This window comes from Neovison vison, chromosome 3 (genome assembly GCF_020171115.1).
Source record: "Neovison vison isolate M4711 chromosome 3, ASM_NN_V1, whole genome shotgun sequence".
NCBI lineage: Eukaryota > Metazoa > Chordata > Mammalia > Carnivora > Mustelidae > Neogale > Neogale vison.
In genome coordinates this window covers 231813452-231841110 of record NC_058093.1, presented here as the reverse complement: position 1 = coordinate 231841110, position 27659 = coordinate 231813452, and the positions used below count along the sequence as shown (strand labels likewise).

At 54.0% G+C, this 27659-nt stretch overlaps 1 protein-coding gene across 1 annotated transcript; it reads right to left on the bottom strand.

Moving 5' to 3' along the window:
- Window positions 1–91: 91 nt before the first annotated feature.
- On the bottom strand, window positions 92–27659 carry RASAL1 (RAS protein activator like 1). Its single transcript, XM_044244230.1, has 21 exons — window positions 27582–27659; window positions 23507–23563; window positions 20812–20925; window positions 20613–20674; window positions 16353–16482; window positions 14215–14296; window positions 13998–14129; window positions 12260–12348; window positions 11451–11568; window positions 11186–11339; window positions 10751–10815; window positions 10289–10401; window positions 9151–9343; window positions 6195–6332; window positions 5489–5633; window positions 4100–4272; window positions 2976–3113; window positions 2744–2879; window positions 1825–1945; window positions 907–983; window positions 92–654 (listed from the first exon to the last, which is right to left on the bottom strand). The coding sequence occupies exons 1-21, from the start codon at window positions 27644–27646 to the stop codon at window positions 515–517; spliced, it is 2442 nt and encodes an 813-aa protein (XP_044100165.1). The 5' UTR covers window positions 27647–27659; the 3' UTR covers window positions 92–514.

Below are 27659 nucleotides of genomic sequence, written 5' to 3'. Positions count from 1 at the left end.
TGAGAGAACCAGATTCTGGAAGCTTGCGGTTAGGACTCTCGGCCAAGGCAGGGTTCAGGAGGATCAATGAGGTTACACGGATTGGCAGACATGAAAACAGGAAGGGCTGAGCCTCTTTAGTGCCTGTCTGGGGCAACAAGGCCACGTGGGTGTCGGGGATTCACAGACAGCTGTATCCAGCAACAGCTCAGGACCAGGTGGGCCTGGTCGGTGTGGGCAGGAGCCAGTCTGGTTTAGCAGAGACATTCCGCTGAGCCGAATGAGTCAGGCTCCTTATCCCATCCACTCCCATCTGCCTCGCCCAGAGACTGAGAGTCATTCAGTACAAAGGCCAGCCCCCTGCCACAGGGCTTCTGTGCCCGGGGTTCTGCACTTAGGGCACAGAGACTAGATCTCCAGCAGCCTGCACCCTACAGCATCAACGAGGAACAGGACAGCCTCAAGACGCCAGGGTGCTCTGAGAGGGGGTCTTCTGGTGCCTTTCTTCCCCTTCCAGGCTGGTTCTGGCCTTTTCTCAGTGCCCGAGGGGGCTCAGGGCTGCCCTCTGCTGCTCCCGCTGCTGGAACTCTTCATGGGCTCTGTCCAGATCTTCGAGCACCTCCAGCAGGCGGACAGCTGCCTCTCTGTGCCGGGCCAGGGCATCGGGACAGACCCCTGCAAGGGAGACAATGAGCCACGGAGGCTCAGCCAGGCCTAGGCAGGCTGCCGTAACCCAGACCCAGTGGCTTTCTCAGGCTCCAGGTTGGCCCTACGCCCTGAAAGCCCACACACTCCATCCCCCACATTCACCACACTTGCTGGTGAACTGCGAAGGGGAGGGGAGTGGGGAAGGACAGAGTCGTGTGTTTGGCAAGTTACGGCAGGTGGCAGAGATGGCAAAGAAACGGGACCTCCTTAGCCGCTCACCTTCTGCGGCCCCAGAGCCCTTCTCTGCGTCTGCCTCTGGACTGGAATCTATGTTGGGACCCTCCTGGAATTTCATCCTGGAAGTTGAAAGGGAGAAAGACAGGGTTGGTCCCTGACTCCCGATCTTGTTCTCCACTCCGGAGATTCTCTGCTGGTTGCAGGAGACATGACAGGTTCCCAGCTGTCACCATCACCACCACCATTATCACAGCAAATACTTACAGAGTACCAGACACTATTATAAGCCATTCCCATGTATTAACTCATTTAAGTACCACAAAAGACGTATCCAAGGTAAGGACTTACTATTGGCTCCATTATACAGTCCACTGAGACACAGAGAGGTAAAGTAACTTGCCTAAGGTTGCACAGCATAATAACTGTTGCTGTCTATGCGGTGGCTGGGCATCTACAAAATGCCTTACCTGCATTAGCTCGTTTGACCCCTCAGGACAACCCCAGGAGGAAGGTACTATTATTATCCCTGTTTTCCATACGAGGAAACAGAGGTTCAGAGAGGGTAAGCATTGTGCCCGAGATCACACAGCCAGTGAGTAGCTAGCCCAGAATTCAAAACCAGACAGGCCAGCTTCAGAACCCACTCTAGAAGGAGCTGGAACAAATCGGTCACTGGGTAGCACTGAAGCCCACCAGGAAGGAAAAGGAACACATCCAAGGTCTGTGCCCGTGTCCCCAGGGACCCGGATATGAAAAGATCCAAGACACACTTCTGCACTGGGGCCTGCCTGAGGATGCCTCCCCATCCATCCTCCCCTTGAACCTGGACGCCGTGCACCGGGAAGCTCAGCTGAAGCGGATGGAAAGAATGAATAAACGGACGTGGGGGGGCTGTGCTGGGCAGCTGGCCCGGCTGGCCGCTGCGGGGTGGAGGGGAGGAGGCTGGGCAGGGACACCCACCTGAGCTGGTCCCGCCCCAGGAGCAGCTGCCGGTACACCATCTGGATCTCAGCGTCAGGATCCAGCGGGTCGCTCCAGTCCCCCAGGGTGACGGCCGAGTGTGTGCGGCTGCAACCAGCAGCTGAGGGGGACACAGCGCCAATCAGGACTGCCTCCCATCTCCCCCTCCAGAAGCCCCCGCTGCTGATGGTCCCCAAGCCCCGACCCTTCTGCCTCTAAACTCACTCTTCCGACCTACTACTTCCATCACGCCCCACTGCCTCCACTCCTACCCAGCATAGCGGTAGCCTCACCTCCTTCTAGCCTCCTCCCACAGTCCGGGCTCCAGCCACGCAGACCTTTTGCAACCTTTCAGCCCTCCCTCTGCCGCCTCCGGGCCTTTGGTCATGCTCTTTGCTCTGACTACACTTCCTTACCCCATCCCTGTCTCCAACTTTGTTGCTTAACACCTACTCTTCTCAGGGGACATCGAAACAGCACCTCCTCCAGGAAGCCCTCCTCGATCTCCTACTCTGGGGCTGGATCAGAGGCATTCTCTGGCGTCTCAAAAGCCTCATCTTGGTACTTAGAAGACTGTATTACAATTGTCTGGTTATTCACTTGTCTTCCTCTAGAGCATGCCTGATGTCTGCGTTCCACTAGATGCTTAGCACATAGTGAGCGCTTAAAAAAATAAGACCTCATATGTACTGAGCACTACACGCTCGGCAGCGTTACACGTGCTTTGTTTCTATCAACTCAGTCACTCCTCACAACCCTAGGAGGCAGGGACTGTCATCAACCCCATTCCAGGCTTCAGGAGACTGAGGCATAACGAGGTTAAGTAACTTGCCCCAGGTTGCACAGCGGCCAGAGGAGGTGGGGCATCCGCTGATTGACAGGTAGGGAGGGCCGAACCCGAGCCCACCCTGCCCTTCACCTGAGCGCTCAGCCTGGAGGCAGCAGGTCCAGCGCGAGCTGCGGAAGGCACCAGGGTGGCAGGAGGCCAGCTTGTCCGGGTTGGGGGCGCTGGCCTTGCGCAGGGCTGACAGCCACTGGTTGAGCTCATTCACATTCTGCGGGAAGCCGGGGGGCGGGGGGGGGGGATGCGGGGGATGTCAGGGATGAGGAACCTAAGAGATGCCCTCCTCCCCATCCTTGCGGTGCCTTACCTTGCACTGGAGGTAAGTGGTGTGCAGCACGCCGGCGGCGTCCTGCGTTAACACCTGCATCACGTGCGGCAGCTGGAAGGCGCCCTCGTCCACGCGCTCCACGGCACGGATGTGCGACACCGGGATGGAGGAGCGCATCTGGGAGACAGGTCTGTCGCTGCAGGGTGGGCTGGGGCCGGGGTGGTGGGGCCCAGGGACAGCTTTCCTTTGGGGATGTTCCCCGAGGGTGTGTCTGTAATCTGGGCTCATGACCGCTGTCTCGAGCACGGAGTCCCCCAGTCCTGCCCCGTCTAAGGAAGCACTGACTCCCCGAGGCGCCAGTGTCCATCACCGCCATCCACCGGTCAGTCCAGCAACCACATGGTGGACATGGCAGACGGGATGTGCTTTCCAGCACTCCGCAGTTACCAACTTACACCAACTTCTGAGGCTGGGTCTGTGTGCCGAGGAGGAAACTGAGGCCCAAGAGGACCCATGACCTTTCTGGGGTCACTCAGCTAGTAGAGTCAGAGTTGGAAACCAGGGATTGGAACTCTAGACTCTATGCTTTGCTGACAAAGTGGGAATAATAAGCAAGCACGCCCTGCCTGGTGTTAGCTATCGCGCACCAATGTGCAGGCACAGAAACACACACACACCAGCAGGTGCCTGAGTTCAGGTGCATTTCAGTGGCAACCCTAGGAGAACAGGGATCCTATGCCTTGTTTACTGCTATATGTCCAGCGCCTAGAACACAGTGTGGTATGCAGGAGGCATTCAATCATTATTTGATGAATGACTGAGTAAACAAATGGCCGTGTGTGTGTGTGTGTGTGTGTGTGTGTGTGTGTTCGTTCCTAGACATCCAGGCGGGGACCTCTGGGCGAGCAGATCCAATTTTACGTGAGCAGGATAGCATCAGCCAAAGGACGTCCGATGCCTACGTCTGTCCTGTGCCCACAATGGCCCAAAAGGTGTGAGTAGAGCCTGGCCTGAGGCTTTGGACTTGCTAAGTCCTTGCCCCCTCCCGGACCTCGGTTTCCCCCTGATTAAAGAGAGGCAGCTCAGGGAGGGAGGCCGCCGCTGGAAACGCCTCCCCCCGTCCCGCCTTCCCTCCCGCCCCCCGCTGTGGGCTAGCGCCCCACCTGCCACTCCGGACTCTTGGAGTAGGAGAGCGCCTCCCCGCTGAGCCAGAAGTACCGCTTCTTGAAGGCGAAGCGGGTGGTCAGGCTGGCGGGCTCCTCCTTGCGCTTCAGCAGGTAACCTTCACGGACGATCACCGAGGGGGCCACTAGGGCCCTGGCTGGGCCCCCAGCCTCTGGGAAATGGAGAGGGGGGGACAGTGAAACCCTCATATCCAGGTTCAACCTGCCCTGCCCGCGTGCCCAGGTGCCTCTCTGGTGAAGCATGACTCTGCCCCCTAGAGGCAGGAGGGTGAACAACAGGACTGCTGCAGAAGGCTCCTGCTTTTAGAGAGTGGATTATGGAAGGTGGGGCTGGGAGCCTCACAAAGTAGGCAAGTAGGCGTCCCTCTCCTGAAGCTCTGTAGACAGTGGTGCAGGCAGTCAGCAGAGGGGGCATGCCTTATGAAGTCAGTCCAGTGAGTACATGGGATCTACCTCCCTTCCATGGGGGGTGATCCTCCCCAATGCTACAGGGACCCTGCCATGCCACAACCGGGGCTCTACATTCCAACAGGTTCTTCTTATGTGACTTGGACCCAACTATATAGTGCACTGGACCCTATACTGTGATACAGACTTAGCCCCAACTCTTCTGCTTAAAAAAACTGTCCCAGGCTCCATTTCACTCCCCATCAATGCCCAGCTGCCTATGAAGCCCCCACACAGTCTGGCCCCTACCTCTCCTTTGTGCCCCCTCATTCCCTCTTCTCCATTGGCTCCTCCCTGTGGTTCCCTGTTCGCCACGTCAGGACCTTTGCACATACTGTTCCCAGTCTGGAATAGTTTTCCCTGGGATCTTCATGGCATGCTCTCTGTCCTCCTTGAGTCTTTGCTCTGATAGCACCCTAGTGAGGCCATTTCTGGCCACCCCACCTAAAATCTCATCCTGCCACGCCCACCCCAACATTCTCTTCCCTCTGTTATTTTTTCTCCCTACACAACCACTCCTGAACATACTGTACTATTTGCTAACTCCTCTTGCTTTTAGCCCATGGTCCCTGCTAGAATAAGAAACCTATAAGGGTTTCTTCTGCCTTGTCCACTGCTATTTCCCCAGCACCTGGAACAGTGTCTAATAAGCACTTAAGAGACATTTTTTTATTGTGTGCGCACGATGCAACAGCACCCACACACATCTCCACACTGGCTGGGATAGCCTGGAGGACAGGGCCTGAGCTCTGTTCATCTCTGGGACTTAGCACAGGAAGGGCCAAGAAGTGTTTGTTGACTGACTAGCTGACCCACAAGTCCACAGTCTCAGTACTGGGGTGAGGTTGTGGGAAGGGGAAGGGCAGGTCCCAAGGGTCCACAGAGTGACAAGCCAGATGTGGCAGGAATGCAGGGACTCACCCTCCTCCCCGTCCACATCCACCAGCTGGTCCAAGAAGTGTCTCACACGTGAGATACTCTGTAGCAGGAAGGGGTGGAGGGGGGCCATCCATAGCTCCTTGCCCTGGCCCAGCTGCTGGCCTAGGTTTCCGATGCTCTGCACAGCCTGGAGTAAAGAAGCAAGGGATGCCAGGGCGAAGGTCACTGCTAGGGGAAGGACTGCCTACGGACCCAGAGCGGAGCCCCTGAGTCCTGACTCTCAAATCACTTCTCAATGAAAGGGGAAGACTCATAGTAGCACCTGCTTCGAACAATATCTACCCCTCCCCGTGGACAGATATGCACCCCCAGTGCCCTTATTCTGTTTCCCTCCAGAGCTCGATTCCCCTACTAAGGACTGCCCTATCCTGTCATGCATACTTTGGAGTCCATCAGAACCTCAAAATATGGCCACTTTGCAAAGGATGGTCTAATTCACACTAAGGTGTAAGTGACTACCAGCCCGCTTCCCACTTTCCTCCTGGAAAGGTAGGGTTTTCATTTTAAGAGACAAAATTGGAGAACATATGAAGGAATGCCTTCGCATTCAGGATGGAAGGCTAATGGGTGTTTGAGATGGATTTCTCTCGGTGTCATTTGGGTCTTCTGTCGGTTTGGCCTTCCAGCTCTGTTCCTATGCTTTTCCCTGGCTAAGAACACCCAGGCTGTGGGACTCCATTTTTGGCACCTTGGCAAGCAGTAGCAGTGAGCGGCTGGTCTGGGGATCTGCATGCTGGTCCCGGAGGTCAAACAGCTTTGGGGTGAGGATGGCAGGTGCAAAGAACCGCAGGAAGAGAAAGCCGCTTATGGCCAGGTACTTCACATCCTGCCGAGAGGAGCAGCAGGTGAGAAGAGCCCCCAAGGACCCACTTCCCAGATAGGGAAACTGAGGCAGGAAGGACTACAGATTGGTGGTGCAAGGGGAAGCAGGATGGGAGATGGGCCAGAAGACCGTACTGGTCTGCCAAGATGGCTTTTTCTCTCTGGACCTCAGTTTCTCCACCTGGAAAATAGAGTAACAATACCAATCCTGCATGATCAGCTTTAGCCCAGCATCCTCAGAATCTGCTTGGTGCCAAGCACCATGCTAAGGGCACAGACCTAGAAAAGAAGCAGCATCATTATTCCCCTTTTACAGATGATGAAGCAGAAATTCAGAGATGCCAAGTGACTGGCCCAAGGCCACACAGCAGATGAGTGGAGGAGGCAGAACTCGATCTCCCGACCTATGATTTATTTTATTAATAGCACCATGCCAGATAACTGGCCACACATTTGTTTATTTCATACTCACCCTGGGAGGGATTCTCTCTCCATTTTACAGGGAAGACAACTGAAGCCCAGAGAGAGGTCACCTGCCCAAGGCCACACAGCTGTAAATGGCAGAACTAAGACTTGAACCCAGGCAGGACCAGAGCCCTCGGCTCTTCACCTCACTCTCCTGCATCCGACCCTGCACACCGCTTGCTGAGTGTCAGGAACTCATCTGAACTGCTAACCATCCCGTGGAGTAGGTACTCTTGTACCCATTTTCTGGATGAGGACACAGGCTCAAGAGTGAACCCAGCCCAGCTGGCTCCTGAGCCTGTCCTGGGTGCGCCCCCCGCCCCGGCTCTGCCTCCTACAAACTGTAAAGGGCGGTGCCCCCCTGTGTGAGTCCCGGGCCTGGCCCACCCCCAGCGCCGGCAGAGGCAGCTCAGAGAGAGGGCGTGCCTTTATCCTGGGTGCATCTGGCTCTCCCCAGATCACTCCCCACCTACCTTTCACACTTGCCCGGCTATATTTAGCCTGAGAATGTGCGCCAGTATTTATTTAGGGGCCGTATTCACACTCGAGACAATACCCTCCCTGGGTACGTGCCAACTTCCTACGGCACCTCCGTGCTGACAGTGAGCCCTGGCAACAGCCGGGTTCCTAGCTGCCCAGAAGGTGGGTCTCTGCCCCCAGCCCCACCCTCATCTGGGACCTGAGCTGCCCCCAAGGCCACCACCCCCCCTCCCATCTGCCGTATTCCAGGGTAATTTTAGTCTTTAACATCAGCTCTGACTTCCTTTCTTGAGGAGGAACAGGTGTCAGAGCAGCAGAGAAAGGAGTTCCCCTGAGTTTCCGTGACCCCATTCACCCTCGTGTGCCCGAGAAAGTCCCTGCTCCCTGCCCATGGTCTCTGCCCACAGTGGGAACTGAGGACTGGAGGACACTCGGGAGTCACACTGGGTCTCTCACAAGGACCAGGCTGTCTAGGGAGCTGGCCTCCCCTCTTCCCTTCCCTCCTCCCTGCCCCACTGTGTCCCACTTAGCACCTGCAGCCCAGGCGAGAGCCTGGCAAAATGGGGCATAAAGCCAGCAAGGTCCCAATTTGGAGGCCCAGAGCTCATTCCTCAGCAGGGGGCCGAGGGGAGAAGGGAGAGACCCCTGCTGGGAGACCAGAGGCCTCGCTTTGAGTCCACAATCCTCGGCCAAGGCTCTTTACCTCTCTGGGCCTCAGTTTCCCCACCTGTAAACAGAACGTGGAGAGAAGTGTGGCATAATCAAGGGTTCTTAACTCGAGCTCTAGGGACTGGGCTGTTACGTCTCCAACACTGAGCAGGTCTCAGATTTTTCTACAAAGTGAACCCCCAGTCTGCGTGTCTACGACATCAGCACTATGTAAGAGTTAGCCTGATGTGACACCATTTGGAAGACAGGACAAAGACAGCCACGTGGAAGGGATGCCGACCATTACCCCAGGGGGGCTCCACCTGGTAACCCATGGACCAGTCTGGCTGCAAATGTGTAACAGCTGGCTCAAAGCGTTGTTGTGTTGTTGTTACTGTTGTCGTTAAGCAAATCAGTGCCAGCATTTAAAAACGAGAGACCTCATATAAAATCCAGAAGGTTGCCTTTAGAAAAGAAACTCTGACAATCTGGCCATACTGGGTCCCCATTCCTACGTGGCCATGACTGACTGTCCAGAGCAGCCCCCTTAAGACCAGCCGTGGGAGCACCAGCTTGCCGCAGTCCCTACCACTCCCTGCTGCCCCACATTGGCCTGCTGCCTTCATTCAGCTCACCTGCCTGAGGCAGTCCGTGGGGTCCCAACTCTTAAGTCACCCGTGGCAGAGTACTAGCACATGTGGGGGGTTCTCTGGGGCTATTTGGGGTGTCTGCTACAGAGCACCTGCCAGCATCAGCGGGCTTGCTCCCTCTCGAGTGCTCTCACTCCCTCTCGCTTGCACTCTTTGTCTTTCTGAGAGCTGAATTTAAGACGCACTCGCTTTGTGCCAGCCTGCCTAGACATGTGCCAATCCCAGCACCACGGGACTCAATCTCTCTGGGCCTCTGCTTCCTACTCTGGGAAATGGAAGAATATCGGTGCCCGTCTCATCGGGTGGCTATGACAAGGCAAGGAACACGGACAAGTAGGTCTGACCCCCCAGTGAGGGCTATAGAGAGCAGGAGCTGCTGTCACTACTCTAACCACCACCCCTGGATCCCAGACCCTGCCAGGAATCCCGTCCCCACTTCCGACAGGACACATAACTTGAGCATGAGCCGCCCAGGTTCTGTCCCCCGCCCCACCTTGCCTCCCTGTGTGACCCTGGACAAGCTACCACCCTTCCCCAGCCTCCGTCTCCCCATCTGCTCCATGGGGACGCGTGGCCCACCTCATGCTCCGCCTGGGGGAAGCGCTCCTTCACGCATTGGTGCAGTTGCTTGAAGGCAAGGCGCATGGCAGGCGGACAACGCCCCACAGAGCCCACAATGGCGTCCACGATGGGCCCCAGGTAGCCTGTCAGCAGCCCGAGGCTGGCGTCCCGCACGTGCTCCTCCGAGGGTGCGCCCTTGAAGGAGATTCTCCTGGGGAAACAGAGTGGCTGTGCCTCTGAGCCCAGCATCTGTCTGCTCAAAACCGTCCACCAGCCCCCACTGAGCTGAGAGTACCCACCTTCCCAACCTCCCCTCCTACCATTCCCACCAAGCTTCTGGCTGCTTCTCAAACATGCTGAGCTCACTCCTGTCGTGGAGACTTGTCCACGCTGTTCCCTTAGCCTGAGACACTCTGGCACCCACGTTCAGTTTAAATGTCCCCTCCTCTAAGGGGCCATCCCTTCCCCATCACACATCATCACCAGACATGTCAGCAGGGACATGCCGGACACACGCTCCCACCTCAGGGCCTTTGCACATGCTCTTCCCCCTGCCCGGGATACTCTTCCACCAGATGTGTATGCCTCCCTCCCTCCTCTCCTTCAAGTCTCTGCTGGAAGGTCCCCTGCTCCATGAGACTGTCCCTCTGGCCACCCTTTGAAACACTGCAAGTCCCTGCTCTGTTTCTGGCACTTCCCACAACCCTTCCCTGCTCTAGCTCCCTCTATTCCCCTGACAACCTCCAATAACCTTCTTTAGCTTGCTGGCTACCTCCCCATGGAAGGCATATTTGCGTCCACATATTCCCTGCTCTGGACTCAGCGTTCAGCCAGTGTCTGAACAATACGTTCTCAACCATTGTCTTGTTGAGTGGATGCTGGAATAACACCCTTCTACCTGTAATGTTCTACACAGGTGTAGGGTCTGTCTTGCCCGCCTCAGAGCTGGGATTCGAACCCAGGAGCTCAGTTTGAGTCCTGCCCATCCCCATACACGACACAGCCGTGCTCCCAGTGAGGCTTTCTGCTGGAATGCGGAGCTCCTGAGCCGCTGCGCCAGAGCAGGGGGGCATTGGCACAGACCCAACCTGGCCAGGCTCTGAGCAGACTAGGGAGCTGTCGGGGGGGTTGGGTGCGCCCCTGAGGCGTTGCTCACCTGGAGCGGCCTAGGTCCATCTTGCACGGGTCCAGCTCCATATACTTCTTTTCCTCGAAGACGCGGTGAATCACTGGCTTCAGGACCTCGTGCAGGTAAGGCATGCCCACGAGCTGGGAGCAGGGGGACCACATGGGATGGGGGCGAGCGTGAGATCAGGCGTGCCCACGAGTTAGGGGCAGGAGGCACCGCATGGGATGGGGCGGAGCGTGAGGGTGGGCGTGCCCAGCAGCTGGGACAGGGGGGACCATGCGGGGAGAGGCTCAGAGCAAGGCTGAGGCATGCCCCAGAGCGTGAGTGGGGGGCGCTATCCAGGTGAATCTCAGGGTGAGGCCAGGAATCAGCCGCCAGCAGCCCAGCTCAGCCATCCTGAGCCAGCCGAGGCTGGCCAAGCTCTGGGGTCCCAAGAAGCACAGAAAAGGAGAAAGAGCTGCAGCTGGGCCCCGGGCATTGCCTGCTTACCTTCATAAACTGTTCCATTGCCTTGGATGCCAGGGAGTTAGAACGGAAGAGGGTGTTGGGGTCAGCTGGGAGGACAGAGGGAAGTGTTTGCTGGGGTTTGGGGCTGGATGCACCTCACCCCACCCACCCAAGGTGGGAGTCGTGATTCTTCCAGCCTCAGGAATCAGGTAGAGCTGCAGCATCAACGCCATTCACCGTCCAGGGGCCCAGAGAGGTTCAATGAGCGGCCTAAGGTCACACAGCTCAAGAGTAGCAAAGCCAGCACCTGAATCCAAGGCTGCATCCCCAGAGGGCTGCTGGTGCCAGACATAGGGAGCCCCCCACCCACACATATAGGAGCCCCTGACCTCTGCCTGAAGCCCCCGTTTCTCCCTGAGAGACCCGTGCAGACCCATCCCTGGGGTGTGATGTCTGGGGCTCATGTGGGCAACTCACTGGTCCGGGCCACCTCACGCCGGGTGAGATAGTCCAGAAAGGGCCCGGCCAGGCCTTGGCCAAGAAAGAGCTTCACCAGCTTGGTGGCAAGGTCCTGGCGGCAGTCCCCCAAGGTCAGCTCCTCCAGCACGGCCAGGGGACTGGCAGCATCCTCCTGGGCAAGGACAGGAGGCAGGAAAGGTGGCCCAGGGCCCTGCGACCCCACAGCAGAACCACCCCGGGAGCGGGCCATCATCTGGATCCCCAGTGGAATGGATATACCCACCTCTGCCGGGCCCAGCACAGATGCCATGAGCAGCTCCGTGAGCGGCTGGTAGTACCGGGAAGGGAGGACGCGGTCCTCAATGAGGCGCACCTTCAGCCGCAGCGCGCCCAGGGTCCCCCTGGCCAGAGTCAGGTCGCAGGTGAGGGAACAGTGAGTATGTATGCGCAGGCGCGGATGGCCGAGAGAGGCACATGTGAACACAGATAAGGAGCATGGATGTTAGCAAAACAAGGCAGATGGGGACAGCTGTGGGCAGGCAGGAACAGGCATGGCCAGTGTAAGCAGGTGGGAACCAATACTGACGGGGATACACAGAACGGACAAGCGCAGACAGTGTCAACACATAGGACGGGCGTGGAAGGACGTGGCCGGCGTCGAAAAACGTGTACACTGTGAATGGACAGTGGGGGCAGGTGTGGACAGTGTAGCCTGATGCAGGCAAGTGTGGGCAGGTGAACAGATGTTGAAAGGGACACACAGGAATGGACAGGTAAAGTCGATGTAAGCAGTGTGGCCGCTGTAAGGCCAGTGTGAACAGGTGTGCACAGGCACAGAAGGACCCAGGGTTCGGAACACGCATCGACTAGTGTGAGCTGATATGTTCATGTGCAAACAGGTGGGTGGGTACAAGGTGAACTCCTTTGGATATAAGTACACGCATATTGTAAGACATGTGTTAAATAAGGGAACGGAGTGACACGGTGACAGCTTGGGGGCTGACATGGGCACCCCGCAGGACCTGCCCACAAGCTGAAGATGGCAGTCACCCTGACTTCAGCCCAGCCCCCTCCCTCCGCACCCACATTTACCCAGAATCCTCCTCGGCTCTGGGAAAGGGCAGGAGACGGAACCAGCCACTGGGGGCATTCTGCTGCAGGACCCGTGGGGGGAATTCCACCTGCGGGAGGACACGTAGACTCTCAGCTGAACCTGACCTTGCCAACCTAAGTCCCCACCCAGGCCTAGAAGAGCTGACTGCTCACCTAAGCAGGGGAGGCTTGGCCTGCCAGGGACCACCTCCTCTCCACTACCAGACCCCCATCGGTGCAGCCGCAGCTACACCCCCTCCCCCAGCCCCAAATTATTAACTCCTGCCCGGACACTGAGGGCCTGCAGCCAACATTCAATTTACACTTGGGGAAACTGAGGCTTGGAGAGACGGAGTGACTTGTCTGAGATCACACAGCTGCTAGAGACCAAATATCTAGACTGAGGACATTTTCAGCTCTTTCTGGGGACACAAATTGCATCTGTCCGAAAGCTTAAAGATAGTCCCAAAGGGCCCTGAACCCCACTGCTTCTCTTCTAAAATAACTTCATAAAGATGTCATTTGCATCCCATACAATTCACGTCTTTAAAGTGTGTAGTTCAATGGTTTTGGTCTACTCACAGAGCTGCGCAACCATCACCACTAACTTCAGAACATTTTCTGTCTGCCCCCAAACACCTGCGCTCATTGGCTGTCAGTCCCCGTCTCCCACCCCCGCCGCCACCTCCAGGCCACCACTGACCTACTCTCTGTCATTACACAGTCACCTACTCCAGACATCTCATCTAAACGAAACCATGTTTCCAGGATTCATCCACACTGTAGCAGGTGCCATGACCTCATTCCCTTTCATGGGTGAGTAATATTCTGTTGTAAGAACCAGCCACATTGTATCTACCCATTTGACCATGGAGGGACATTTGGGTTGTTTCCACTCTTGGCTATCACAAACAACGCTGCTGTGAACACTTTCATGTATGAGCTTCTGGGTGGACATGTGTTTTCATTGATCTTTGGTGCATGGCCAGGAGTGGAGTTGCCAGGGCATGTGGGGACGATCTTAAACCATTTGAGGAATGGCCAGACTGTTTCCCCAAGTGGCTACTCCATTTACTCCTCTGCTCCCTTCCCCGCTGGCTGTGCATAACCAAGCCAACCCATAACTTGCTCTAATCTTGCCTCCTTTTAAAAACTGTCAGCCCTGACTATACATCCATTCCCATGGAGGGGCAGGGCAGTCACACCCATTTTACAGATGTGTAAACTGACGTTCCAAGAGAAAGATCTTGAGCCTGGTGCTTCCAGGGAGAGGGGTTAAGGGCTTGGATTCTGGAGTCAGAGAAACCTGAACTCAGATTCTGGCTCTGCCCTTTCTTGGTCATACAACCTTGGGAAAGCCGCTCAACTTCTCTGAATGAACCTCGGTTTCCCCATCTATAAAATGCAGACGACAGTCCCAGCCTCACAGAGTGGGTACGTGAGCGAGATTATGCTAGAAAAGCACTTAGCACATGGTCATACTGAGTCCTCTCACCCCAATGAGAATCTGGGCCCACACTGTGACCTTGGGTAGGTTCCTGCCCCTTGAAGAGCCTCTGTCTCCTCACCTATACAACGGGGCAATGGGCCTGCATCACCCAGGTCTGGCCAAGCAGCCTGCTGAGACAGCTTTCACATCTATCCTTCCAGATCCCAGGATGCACAGCCCATCTCCCCTCCCCTTCCCTCTTGGAGGCAGTGGGGAGCCATGGAGAGTGTCAGGAGAGCGGGCGCTCACCATACCCAAGAAGTCATTCTTGCCCACCATGTCCCAGTCCCAGAGCTCCACCCGCAGCGGGGCTGGGGCTCCCGGCATCTCCCGCAGCTCCAGCACTTCATTCCAGTGGGGGAAGCGGGTCTTCTTGATGGTCTGGGGGAAGGGAAGGGGAGGGAGGGAGAGCTGAGGAGGGCTCACCCCCATGCCCACCCCTCCCCCGATCCACACCACCACTCACTGACGTCTCCAAGCTCTGGCTGCCCCAGAACACGCGTGCGAATGGGTCAGATGTGCCGGTGATATCTCGGGGGGCCAGGTCCCTGCAGACAGATGAGGAAAGGAGCGAGGGACACAGGACCTTTGATGACCAAGACCCAAGCCGGACCTTGGAAAGGGGTTCGGGATAGACTGTTCAAAGGCCTCTGGCCTCCACTGTAGGGACCCAGGCCGGAGCACCCTTCCCCCTGCCCACCAAGCCCAGTATCTTCTTGTTGACCAGCGCTACCCTAGGAGGAAGCCCTAGTATGCCCCTATCTTCCAGATAAAGAAATTGAGGCACGAGAAGGTCAAGTCCTAAATCACGAGGTCCAGGAGGTGAAGACGCAGTGGGGAGTGGGAAGGGAGCCTCAGTTTCTCTGGAGCCCCCGGGGAAGGGGACCAGATGCCAGGGTTCAGAGCCTGGCTCCACCACTCATTGGCTGAGTGACACCGGGAGAAGTCCCTTCATGACCCCGAGCCTCAGTTTCCTCATCTGGAAAATGGAAACAATAACAGATCAACCTCACAGGGCCAAGGCTCAAATGACATGACGTATATAAAAGGCTTAGCACAGCAGCTGGTGGGATGTGAGTATTTGCTCATTCATTAATTCACTCATTCAACAAATACTCATATCCACACCCTGCCTAGGACCCAAGAAAAGGCTGGAGGCAAGGACCCCCGTCTCTGGTTGCCATGACAACCCTAAAGTCTCACCTCAGACAGCTTCCCCAATCCCTCCTTCCTGAAGTCCCCCAAATCCAGAGACAGCCCCCCACCAGGGGCTGCTTGCTTCCTCCTGCTGCTCCTCTCCCACCCCTGCTTGGCATCCAAAGCCTTCTTTGGTTTCCTAGGAGCCAGCCCAGTTGCTAAGCGACAGCGATCAGTCCCTCTCCTGCTTACAAGGCTCCTGCACAGCCTTGTGGCTGGGGAGGAGGCCACTGGCACAAAGCAGATGAGGAGCCCCCTGTCCCATGCTCAGTGCTTCTGCCTGTCCTCTGCCACCCTGGTACTCCATCCAGACTTCGAGGAGCCCCAGCTGGCGACAGAAATCTGGAGATGGTGAGAGAGGCGCAGAGAGGGCAAGAAAAGGCTTTAAGGTCACACAGCAAGTAGAAATAGAGATCCTCCACAACCTGAATGAGGACTAGTATAAAAGTGAGGGTTGAGGGAGTAAGGTGTGAAAACAAGGCAGAAAGACAAGATGGGAGATGAGGGAGGGAAGGGAGGGCAGTATTTAAGGAAGCAGAATGATGGGGGAGCTGAAGGAGAGAGGAGGGGATTACAGAGTGATAAATAAGCAGGAGAGGAGATGGATATCCCATGAGCTGGTGCCCCTGGAGGGTCATCTGTAGGTTTTTCTGGTCCTGCATCCATCTTCCTTCTCCTGTTTCTTTGGTACAGGACCTGCCCCTCTCTCACACTCCCAGCTCCCATAACTTAGGTAGGCTGAACCCTCTCTCCAGTCCAGGAGTGGGTGTGGGACTCAGGCCTGACCCATCAGAGTCCAGGTAATTGGTTCAGAGATCAGTATGTGCCCCATATTTGACCAATAAGAATCAGTCCCAGGACATTAGTTGGAAATAATGAAGGAAATTTCTTTTTCAGTTGGACCTACCAAGTTGGTAGGATGCCATCCTGAGACTGCTGGGGTCCTCTTTGTCCATACCTGGAGAGAGACTGCCTGAGACTGAAACTAACACAAAAGAAAGCCGTGAAATCTGTCTATAGGTTCCTCATCTCACTGTTTGAGCACCTGGATCCAGCCATACCTGTAGCTGCATGTCATTCATATAAGCCAATCTGCTTAAACTGGTACAAATTGGGTATCTATCACTTACAATTTGATTAATACACCTCCACACATTTTCTGGCCATCCTGAGTGTCTGACCTTTGGCTGCTGGTCACTGGGGACCCAAAGATTTTGCTTGTGCTCTGACCCCAGGAACTTGCAAACCTGGTGAACTTGGACTGTTTGCTTGCAAGGGATCTTGGTTGTGAGCCCAGAAGTACCCCAGGAGTGAAGTAGTCTCAAAAGCCAACACAACTAGGAGAATCCAGTGAACTCTTGTTCATTCTCAGACCAAACCCACACTGTCCCCCCATCCTGACCATACCTGGCCTGGAGCACATGACAGCGTAGACAACGGCCCCGTGTATCTTCCAGCATTTGTACATCCAAGTAGATCTCACCCTGAACCTCTGCATCTGGGTCCACACGGCTCAGGTTGATCCAGCTATCAATTCCTGGAGGGCAAAAGTGCTAACATTTATTAAATACCTACCAGACACTGGCATTGTGTTAACTTAAAAATTCGATTACCATTAAATGTGTATTAAATCATGGACTTCTCATGTCCGCCTTCTGATGTAGACACTGTAATTACCCACACTTGCAGACTTGAGACACAGCGAAAGAAGAGCTTTGCCCATGACCCCATAGCTAGGAAGTGGCAGAGTTGGGATTTGAATATAGGCAGGATAGTCTAATTCCCTTCATCCTGTACTATCACACTCTTCACCCTGGTACACAAAACCCTCCATTATTTAATCCCAATACATCTCCCCTCACAAAAATGTTGGGCAGGCCTACCTCTGAGCCTCCATCCAGGTAGTTCTCCCTGCCTGAACCGGTCAAGTCAATTTCAACCTCCCTTCCCCCCTCTCTCTATTTCTCTCAACACTTTGAAGATCTCACTCACTGACTTCTAGATTCCATTGTAGCTATTGGGAAGTCATTTCAGCCGGATAACTGATCTTGTGTCAATGGTCTATCTTTTCTCTTTAATTAAGGATCATGTGTTTGATGTTCACAATTTCACTGCACGGGCAGGTATTTTTTTTTTAATCCTGCTTACTGTGGTTTGTGCTGTTTCTTCTTATGGAATCATGTCCTTCCTTGAGTTCTGGAAAATGTCAGGTCAACAGTTTTTTTTTAATCCCTTCCTCTCCCCAATTTTTTCTGTTCTTTCATCCTAGGACTCCAATTAAAAGGACATTAGACCTTCTTGGTAATTTTTTATGTCTCTGAACTTCTCTTTTATATTTTCCTTCTTGATTCTCTGGGCCAAAGTTTAAATAACTTCTTCAGATCTCTTTTCCAGTTCACCAATTCTCTCTTCAGCTCTGAATAATCTGCTGTTGAACTCAGCCTCCCAGTTTTCAATTTCAGTGACTACTTTTTATCTCTAAAAGTTTGATTTGGTTCTTTTAAAAATCTGTTTTTTAATGTATTCCTTTATGATTATCACTGTCCCTTTCTGGTGATTATATTTCAGTGTAAATATTTTATTCCTTTTAAAATTCTGTATATCATAAGTATAAATTCTAAAATCTTCATGGGTTCAAATCTGATGGTTATTGTGTCTGCTGACACTTGCTCATGGTGGCCCACTTCCTTGTGTGTGTGATGAAGCACCGTCCCACCTCACCTCTCTCTGTCTTCACTGCTACCCCCCAGTCCAGGATGCCATCAGCCTCTTCACTTGACTATGACAACAGACTCCTAATTGATCTCCCACATGTACTCCTGTCCCACTGTGATACAATATCCACAAAGCAGCACAGAGATCTTCTGAAAATGTATCTAATCTCTCCTGTCACTCCATCCCCTGATAATAAGGCTCCATTCTCTTTGGTGTCTTGCTCAAGGACAATCGATGGCTCCCCAGTGCCTCCAGAAGAAAGTCCAGACTCTAGCCTGGCACCTACAGCCTTCTCCAATTGAGACCCACCCAATGCTCCCCCTGGCCTGGCCTACACCTGACCCTAAAAGAGAATCTACGGAGATATGCTTTAGTGTCTCTGCCAAAGCACCTTTAAGAACCAATTCATTCCCCTTCATCCAGGAAAACTTGCTTGACTACACCAGCCTCACTGTCTGTTTATCCTCATCCACCATCATGCCAGTGATAGTCCACATGCCTCCACCCCCACATTCCTGTCCTGCTTAAAAAATAAAAAGCACCCACATCCAGACACCTGGACAGCTTCCATTTTTTCCTTGCTCCTTGCTCTGTGTGAGCATATTTTGTGTTTCTGTCTGGTCCATAAGCTCCTGAAGCCTGGCCTCATACTTCCATCATCTAATTCCACTCCTTGGGTGGATGTTTCAGGCACAATGGGTGCAAGTCAGCAGATGGGTTGAAAACACAGACTTTGGATGCAGGGACAGCCTGGACTCAACTCCCAACCCTACAACTTCCAGGAAGGCCAAGTGCCCTCACCTCTCCAAACCTCATTTTCCATCAGCCATAAATTCAAGATCATTCTAGAGCACACTTTACTTGGTTGTTGTGAAAACTAAATGTAAAGTGTTTAGCATCATTCCTGGCACATAGTAAGTCCTAATTAAATAGGAACAATGATTATGATGATTAACATGTTGTACATTTTCAACTAATCCCCACTGATGAAAAAATACATTATTCAATTACTGACATCAAGACAATTAGTACTCATCTAGATAAAAAGTAATAAGGTTCAATCCCTCTCCATACCTTGAATTTGGTTAAATTCCAAATAGATCAAAGACTTGAATGTAAAAAAGGAAAACAAATTGCTGTGAGAAGAAATCATGTAAAAAATTTTATCTTAGAGTTGGGAAGACCTTTTTAGATATCACAGAAAAACAAGAGCCATAAAAACTAGAGAAAAAGAAACAGATTTTATGCAGAGAAAAAAATGATAAGCAAAAACATAAGTGACAAAGGGAGAAAAATTATTTGGAGCTAATATGACAGAGTTAAATTTGCCTAATATGTAAAGAGCGCCTACAAATCAATAAGACAAGCCACACAACCCCATGGGGGGCAATGCAACAAACAAACAAATAAATAACAAACAAAAAAAGAAATAAAGCAACTTTTAAATATGCAAAAAGGCTTTCAATTTCATTCATAGAGAAATACAAAATAACCTACACAAAGAGAAAACTTTTTTTACCTATCAGATATAAGATCAAAGAGTTTGGTAATTGCTGGCAAAGGTACCCTGGCAGGGTAGGCAAATTGTTACCTCCTCCAAAGAGGGTAACTTAGCAACAACTCTGTAATGTGCTAATATGGATACTCTATGACCCATCTACTACTATGAATTTATCAAACTGATTGATACAACTTGCACATGTGTGAAATCACATTTGTACAAGGCTATTCATGGCTGTATTGTTTGAGCTAGGGAGAGACAGTGAGCCAACCAAGTGCCCATCAGGAGGGAACCAGCCAAATAAACGATGATTTAGCCACACAATGGAGTGCCACGAAATCAAAGATCAAAGAATGTGAAAGCTCTTGAAGAACCAATATGGAAATATCTCCAGTGTAGATGGTGAAATGAAAGGCAAGGGACAGAAGAGTGAGTATAACACGCTGCCATTCCTATGAGCAGAGCACCAAATACATACAGTGCCATATTAAGAGCGCAGACTGGAGGTAGACAATCTTGGTTCAAATCCTAGCCATCCCACTTAGCAACTTTGTGATCCCAGGCAAGCCTACTAACCAATCCCCTCTACCTTGAGAGGTTCGCCTGTGGAACTGGCAGAATAAGGGTACCTACCTCACAGGCTCGTTACAATAATTAAATGAGTTGATTCATGGAAAGCACTTGGAATAAATAAACCTATTTAAAATATTTCTAGGGGTGCCTGGGTGGTTGAGTCGGTTAAGCAGCTGCCTTTGGCTCAGGTCATGATCCTTGGGTCCTGGGATTGAGTTCCATGTTGGTCTCCCTGCTCAGCTGGGAGCCTGCTTTTCCCTCTTCCTCTCCTGCTCCCCCTACTTCAGCTCTCTCTCAAATAAATAACTAAAATCTTTAAAAAAATGAATAATTATCTCTAGAAGGACATACAAGAAACTGACAACCTTAAAATGAAAATGGAATTGCTGGATTAGAGAGGGATAGTCTCCCCCGCTAATTATACCTTTTGAATATGGAACTATGTAAAGTAATTAACTACTCAATAAATAAATTTTAAAAAATATTTTTTAAACCAACAACTGATGGGGTGCCTGGGTGGCTCAGTCGTTTAAGCATCTGACTTGGTTTCAGCTCATGTCATGACCTCTGGGTCATGAGATTAAGCTCAGTGTCAGGCTCTTTGCCTAGCATAGATTCATAGCTTAAGATTCTCCCTCTCCCTCTCCTTCTGCCCCTCCCCCACCCCACTTGGGCATGAGCATTCTCTCACTCTTTCTTCCAAAAAAAAAAAAAAAAAGAAAGAAAGAAAAGAAAAGAAAAAGAAAAATCAACAACTGAAATAATTTCCCCCTGAAGACTGCTTCCCCTGCCACTTGCTACATGGTCGCAAATGCCCAGCCTAGACATGGCCACCCATATTCCCTCTGCCCAGCCGAAGGTTGCTGCCCCTCGCCCACCTCTGGGGTCAGCTGCAATCGCTTCCCTGCTCAGCGAGATCTTGCCAATGACGTCATCGTGCCTGTGGAAAGGCCGCAGATGAGGGTCCAAGTCATTAAATAGCGGGAACAGGCACCAAGGGTCAGTTGGGTGGATACTTTGTTTTGGGGCATCCCGTCTTCCCCCAGGTGCTCAAGCAGGGGTCCCCAGTACACGCACCCCACTGTATCCTCGTCCAGCACGTAGAAGGCCAGGTGGTGGAAATCCAAGGGCAGATGAATGGTGTACTCCTCCCCCCAGAAGGGGCTCAAGCTCCTCCAGACAGTTGCTGTTCTACAGAGGAGGGCACAGGGGGTTGGGAACCCGTGGGCCACACAGGTGGCAGGCACCTGGGGACCCAGACATACACATGCACACAAACCACACACTTATATCCATGATGTGCATAGATACACACACAAATACACACACAGAAGGGTCCCTGGGTGGCTTAGTCAGTAAAGCGTCTGACTCTTGATCTCAATTCAGGTCTTGATCTCAGGGTCATGAGTTCAAGCCCCACCCATACCATAATGGGTATGGAGTATCCATACCCATACCATGATGGGTATGGAGCCTTCTTAAAACAACAAAAACAAAACACAAATACACGCACAGAAACCCCAACACTCACATACCCCGAGACCTACACACACACACACACACACACATTCCCACAAGGTTGGACATGAAAAGAGAGACACTCACAGACACACCAAGAAAGCCAGAGACACAGTCCCATACACACAGATACACACCGGTATCCTCAGAAATTTCTAGAAATGCATACTTATGTGTTTCTACATATGGACACATACAGATACAGAGAAAACAGACAGATTCACATAGATACACAGATCAAAAAAAAAGTACAGCTCATAGAGACACAGAGACCCACAGACACACACTTACACGCCTATGGTGACAGATGTTAGATACACACACAAGAATCCCTTACACAGTAACTGACAACATGCACATTCCATTCATTCACTCATTCACTCCATGAACACCCTTTGTGCCAAACCTTGTGGGCTATGGAGAATCAGAAGAAGAGGTGCCCAGGCCCCTGCCCCCACAGAGCCCCCTTCAGTGGGCAGGTACTCTCTCCTGAACTCTTACGACACATGACACAGTGAGACAAGTCCTGTGGTTGGGGTGAGCTCAGTGGCACTTGGCTAGGTCTGGGGGTGTGGATTGGAGGAGTAAGAAAATGCTTCCTGCAGGAGCCAGTCAGGCAAAGGGGGAAGAGAAGATGAGGATGAGATGGCTGGGACAGCATGTGCAAAGGCCCTGAGGCAGGAGTGAACTTGAGTCTGAGGAACAGGAAAGCGCTGGATGGGGAATGGGATGTGTACGGGGCCAAGAGAACTTAAAGTCAGCAGGAGCCAGAGCACTCAGGAAATGAGAGGGAACCACAGGTAGGTTAGGGACCCAAGCAAGCTTAGAAACAGACACACACACAGAGCATCCTCACTCTAACACCCCTGCCTATGCACTTTATCCAGCAGGGAACGAGGAACCCACTTTGCCCAATGAAGACACACCCAATTTATGGCTGCAGAATTGGGTCAAACCAGAATTGGGCCACTCCTTTTACCCCTTGCCCTGTCCTCTTCCCCAACAAGGACTGTGAACATATCCACACACAGGCACACAGAGATGCACACTCTACCCTCTACCCCAGCCCAGAGCACCACAGTCAGATGGACACATCTTCTCAAACACCCTCTTCCCCCAGCCCCCCCCCCTTTTCATAGCTGGAAGTCCTTCTTCAGAGCCCAGAGATGCACAGAACAGCAGCCTGGGATGACAGAGAAATCTCTCCGCGGGTTTGGTGGGGGGGGGGGCGAGTGAGGAGGGGGCAGCATGAGCATAGAGAGCAATGGAGGGGGTCAGCTGGGATGCTGCAGGCTGACCTTGCCCCATGCAGGCTCCCCACCCCCTTGCCCCCAGCCCCTCTGGACTGCAACCAGCACCAGAAGCATCCTGAATCCTGCTGTCTCCATAGGAACCCAAGCCTCAGCCACCCGCCCACCTGCCCACCCACACCCCTCAGGCCTGCGGGGCCTGAGAGCTGTCCCTCGGCCTGCGGGGGCGGGAGTCAACCACCACCAAGGCCCGCGTCCCTCCCCCCCGCCCAAACTCACTCACGCAGCAAACACCCTCATGTCCTCACTTGTGCTCACAAAGGCGTCTGTGTACCCAAACAAGCAGACACTGGTGCTCACGTGTGTATGCAGGGCAGCCCACGGGGGTGCACACACGCACACACGCGCACACACACACACACACACCCTCCACTGGTACACAGTGTGAGCCTGTGAGCTGCACACCCCCAGGGACACGCACATCAGTCATAGACATTCACGTCAGCCCTTCAACACCCCCTACCACTCACAAGAAGGCCCAGCTGGGCACGCATGCACACACACACACACACACACACACACAGAGACACACACACACGCCCCAGTGCCCGCAGCACCCAGCAGGCCCGGAACCAGCCAGCCCAGCCAAGCGTGAGATGCCCGCCTCCAGGGAGGCCACGGTGGGAGGCACAGGCGGGCAGCCGCTGAGTCAGCCCCAGGACACTGGCAGGGACATCATCTGGTCCAGGGGGAAGGTGTTGGCCAGTCGGAGGGGCAGGATGGAGAGGGGAGCTGGGAGCCCCAGCTGTCTGTCCCCAGAAGGGCCAAAGCACAAAGCATCCACTGGCAGGTACCCCGTCTGCTCTTGGCAGAGACATTGCCCTCTCTTGGCTCCTCTTTTCAACGTCAAATCGTGTGCCTGGACCCCTCAGGTCTAGAAGGAGCTCTTCCTCCATTCCCTGCCCTGTTCCTCTTCCCCCAGGCCCGGCCCCTCCTCTCCTCACCTGGCCACCACCTCGTCGTCCACCTTCACGATGCAGTAGGGGTCACTGCTCCCAGACCTGCGGGAGGAGGACGTTCAGGGGGGAGGTTGAGGGGGCAGCCACAAGTGGAGGTCCCAGTCCACCCTCATTATGTATGGATGGGGCAACTGCGGCCCAGAGAGGGGAGGGGAATGGCCCAGGTCACACAGCAAGTCGGGGTAAGAAGCAGAATCTAAGGGGACCGGCAGGAGATGTCATGGGTACACAGCCCACCCACTGATGCCCGACCCCCATGCGTGGTCTCTCTAGGCTTCCACATATAGAAACAGAACACTGAGGACTGAGGCCACAAAGATCCCAGGGCTGGTCCCAGGAAGCCCAGAGCTATGGTCAACAGCCCATGTTAGAGAGGTTTCTCGGGGTTACCGCCTGCTCGCTGTGGAACCTAACAAGCCCCACCCCCCGTCTCTGTGGGTGCTGGGTTTTCCTCCCTATAATGGTAACACGCATCTCCTGGTTGGGGTGGCGGGGGTAGGGGTGGCTGGAGGAACTAAAGGAGATAACGCATGGTGGGAGGCATCATGGGCTGACCCCAGAGCTCTACTCCAGGACCCCCTACCCTCTCAGCCAACTTTTCATTTCCTCTGGATTTTCCTTGAGGTAAATCCCAGTGCTCAGCCCAGTGAGACCGCTTCTGCTGGCACAGACCAGGGCACCCAGATCTCCAAACCACAACCAACAGCAGCCCCTTGAGGAGGCATGAGCCATGAGCCAACCAAATGCAGCTCCATCCCCCCTTCATAATAAGAGTTACCAGCCCCATCCCAAGCTGTCCACTAGGGCCCTCATCTCCCCTCTGTCCCATTACACAGGCCTTCTTTGTCTTCCCCCAAGTTCTGAGTGCAGCCTCAGGGCCTTTGCACTCACCATTGCAGCTGCCTAAGACACTCTGTCCCCGATCTTGTCATGGCTGGCTCACTCCTGCTATTCAATCCTCAGCCCCAAAGTCACCACCTCAGAGAGGCCATCCCTGACCACCTCTGTCCTTTGTGAAACTGACCTCCAATCTCCCTGGGCACCAGAAAGCATCTTGCTCCCTTTTTCTCTCTGTGTTTAGTGTCTGTCTCCGTCAAACTTCTGAACTGCGAGCTCCTTGGGGGAGGACCTGTATCCTCCATCCCACAACCCCCCTCCTGAGTTGGAATTCAAACCCAGGTCTAGGGGGCTCAGCATGCATGCTCCTAACCAATGTCTCCTCCACCCCGGCTCAAATGCTCTCCCCAAGTGACCCCTCTTTTCATGCCCCAGACCCCACACTCTCTCTCTGCCATCTCTAATCAGTCACCAATCCACAGTTACCACAGGATTTCAGGGGAGGGACTGTTGGCACCAGAAGCCAGTAGCAGTCTGAGCCTTGTCTGCTGGATGAGTCCTTCCTTGTGCCTCACTCTCCTCTCTGGACTCCTGCTCCCAGCTCCCTCCGTGTGGGTGCTCCAGTGCCTCCATTTCCCCATCCGGCCTCTTTCCCTGAACAGCTCAGGCTGGGTGGTGGCCTATGTCCCTACATTCTTTTCTGGGTTCTACTGCTGAACTCCCTTCTGAGTAGTGCCCTAGGCCTCATTTTCCCCTTCTGAATCTACCTCAGACCCTCTGGGCTGAGTAACCCTGAGAGCCTCAGTTTCCTAATCTGGCCCTATGCCCTGGGACGCCTGTGGCTGGGTGACCCCTAGATCTCATTTCTCTGGTTGGGTTCTCTATCTCTGAGCCTCTTTTAGGTACGGTCCCATTCCTCAGTTTCCTCAACAGCAGATGTGGAGGAAGATTGGCTGGGATCCCAGTAGCAAAGAACTGGGAGACACGCCCCCTTCCATCAACCAGGCCTGACCCTGGGGCCCCCCCCTCGGGAGCCAAGTTCGCTTGCTGGCTCCACGGCTCTGACGCACAAGGGCCTTATCAGGCTCCCATCAGGTAGGAAGCAGCTGTGACAGGAGGGGTGCCCCCACCAGACCCTCAATCTCTCCAGAACCTTGACCTCTCCCATGGGCCCTGCCCCAGCTTATGCGTGGGAAAGAAGGCCCCTCAGCCATTGCCTGCCCAGTGTGGCTTACACATGGGACCAGTCAGGGCTCAAATCCCAGCTGTGTGACCTCGGGCAAGTGACTTTGCCTCTCTGGGCCTGTTTCCCCCATTTGTAAATGGAAATGCTTATAGCACCTCAGGAAGTGTTAAGTATAGGCCCTGGCCCAGAGTAAGCCCTGGACGACTTACAGCTACTATGATTAACATGAGTAATTCTCAAAATTGTCAGTGGAGGCCTCCTCCAGAGTCAGGTCAGACCCCACCCTCAAACCTGATGAGGCTTCAGAATGAGGCTGGGTCCTTTCCCTTAGGAAACCAGAGAGAGAACACACCCCCGTCTAAGAGTCTCCCTGGGTGTTGAGATCCCAGCAGGCTCTGAGGACAGCCCCTCTGAAGAAGGGAGCCAACAGCTAAGGAAGCTGAGGCAGAGGGCTGGATCCCCAACTAGGGCTTAGGGACTTCTTCCCATCCTTGCTCTGGGGCTCATCTTGACCCGAGAACTTGGGGGGAGAAAGGGCATCCAAGAGGTGTAGGAAGCAGGTATGAATTAACTCCATCTGCAGGAGAGGCAGAAGGAACCCCCCGCAAGCCGTGTCCACCCCACAAGCCATGTCCCCACCGCGAACCATGTCCAAACCCTAATGGCCTCACCCAGGACCGGGAGATGGAAACCTGATTTCTGGAGGGCCCCCTGCCCCAGCCCTCTGGCAGTTTCCAGGCCCCCATTTCTGGCCTCACTGCCCTGACAGTTCCAGAATGTCATTCTCCAAGGCTCTGAGAGGGTATCCCAGAAGGAGAGAAGCAGGGGCTTGTCCAGATGCTGCATTCACACAGCAAGCGCTCTGCCTCTATCTCAGGGGCATGTTTATTTGGGGTAGCTGATGAGGATGAAGGGAAGCTAAAACCTCTCTCAGCAGCCCAGGGTTGGGGAGGGGCGAAGTTCCTAAAATCAAAGGCTGGAGACCCTTCACTGGGGACCCACAGCTAAGCCCTCATCTCAACTTGGGTAGAGGGTTAGAATCCAGGTTTCTGCTCACCCTTGGCCACGGGGTAAATCCTAACACAGCTTCTCCAGGCTGGATAGCCCCTGTCCAGAGCTCCCATTGTCCAGGCGGGAAATCGAGACCCAAGAGGACCAGGTTCAAGGTCACGCAGCTGATGTCCTGCCAAGGATCCCACACCTGTCCCAGGTGCTGACACCTCAGAGCCCCTCTGGGCTCCAGGCCAAGCAGGAGGGGGACCCCTCCTGCCATTCTGCTGATTCGGCAACTGCTGACTCAGCCCTAGAGGAAGTAGAGCCAAGGACTGGTACCCACAGGAACCCGGGGGTCCTCCAGCCTCCATCACACCTGGCTGGACAGGGTGTTACGGGGGGGGGGGGGGGGGGGTGGAGTCTTCAAGAAACTCAGCATCCAGGTAAGGCCCACATAGGGAGCTCCTTGCTGGGGAGCTCAGGGCTCTGGGTCCAGAGGACCCCAGTTTCCCCCAGGTCTGGCTGGTGGGCCATCTGATGACTGTCTTTGAACCTAAACACCAGATGCACACAGAGGAATGCTGGGGCCACCCGGTGCTCTGGGCTTTCTTCCTAGGGTTCCTTAGATAGGCACCCACCCTGGTCTGGAGAAGCCCCACCTCCGTGTCTGGTACCTGACTGAACTAAGGAAGAGACCCCCCCCCCCCGGTACCTGACTGAACTAAGGAAGAGACCCCCCCCCACTACCCTCCCAGCTCCATCAAAATCCGACCCTCCAATCCCCTTTAGTACATCCCAGGAACAAAGACATCCCCCTTCCTGGGGCAGGGTGGCGCATCTGCTAAGTCTGGGCGCCCCTTTCCAATAGGACAGCGATGGGCATGAGGTTTTAGCCCTGTGGAAGCGGATCTGCACCAATATTGTGTCTTAGACAGGAACCCCCTGCCCATCTCACCGCTCCTCCCCGGCATGCGGAACGGGCGACCCCCGCCCCATCCCATGTCCGCAGCGCCTCTCACCCGCGACTGGCCCCGGGGTACTCACACGTCCTTTGCGGGCAGCGCCCGGCCCTCCACCACGCGAACATTCAGGGAGCTGCTCTTGGCCATGGCGCCCAGCCCC

Bases quoted from the DNA above. Each gene is read 5' to 3' on its own strand.
- RASAL1 (XM_044244230.1), bottom strand. From the start codon at position 27,646: ATGGCCAAGAGCAGCTCCCTGAATGTTCGCGTGGTGGAGGGCCGGGCG. The intron at 10,816-11,185 runs GTGAGTTGCCCA...CTGTCCTCCCAG, and splicing joins GCGTGAGGTGGCCCGGACCA to CTGACCCCAACACCCTCTTC. The intron at 10,402-10,750 runs GTAAGCAGGCAA...CCCTGCTCCCAG, and splicing joins CAATGGAACAGTTTATGAAG to CTCGTGGGCATGCCTTACCT.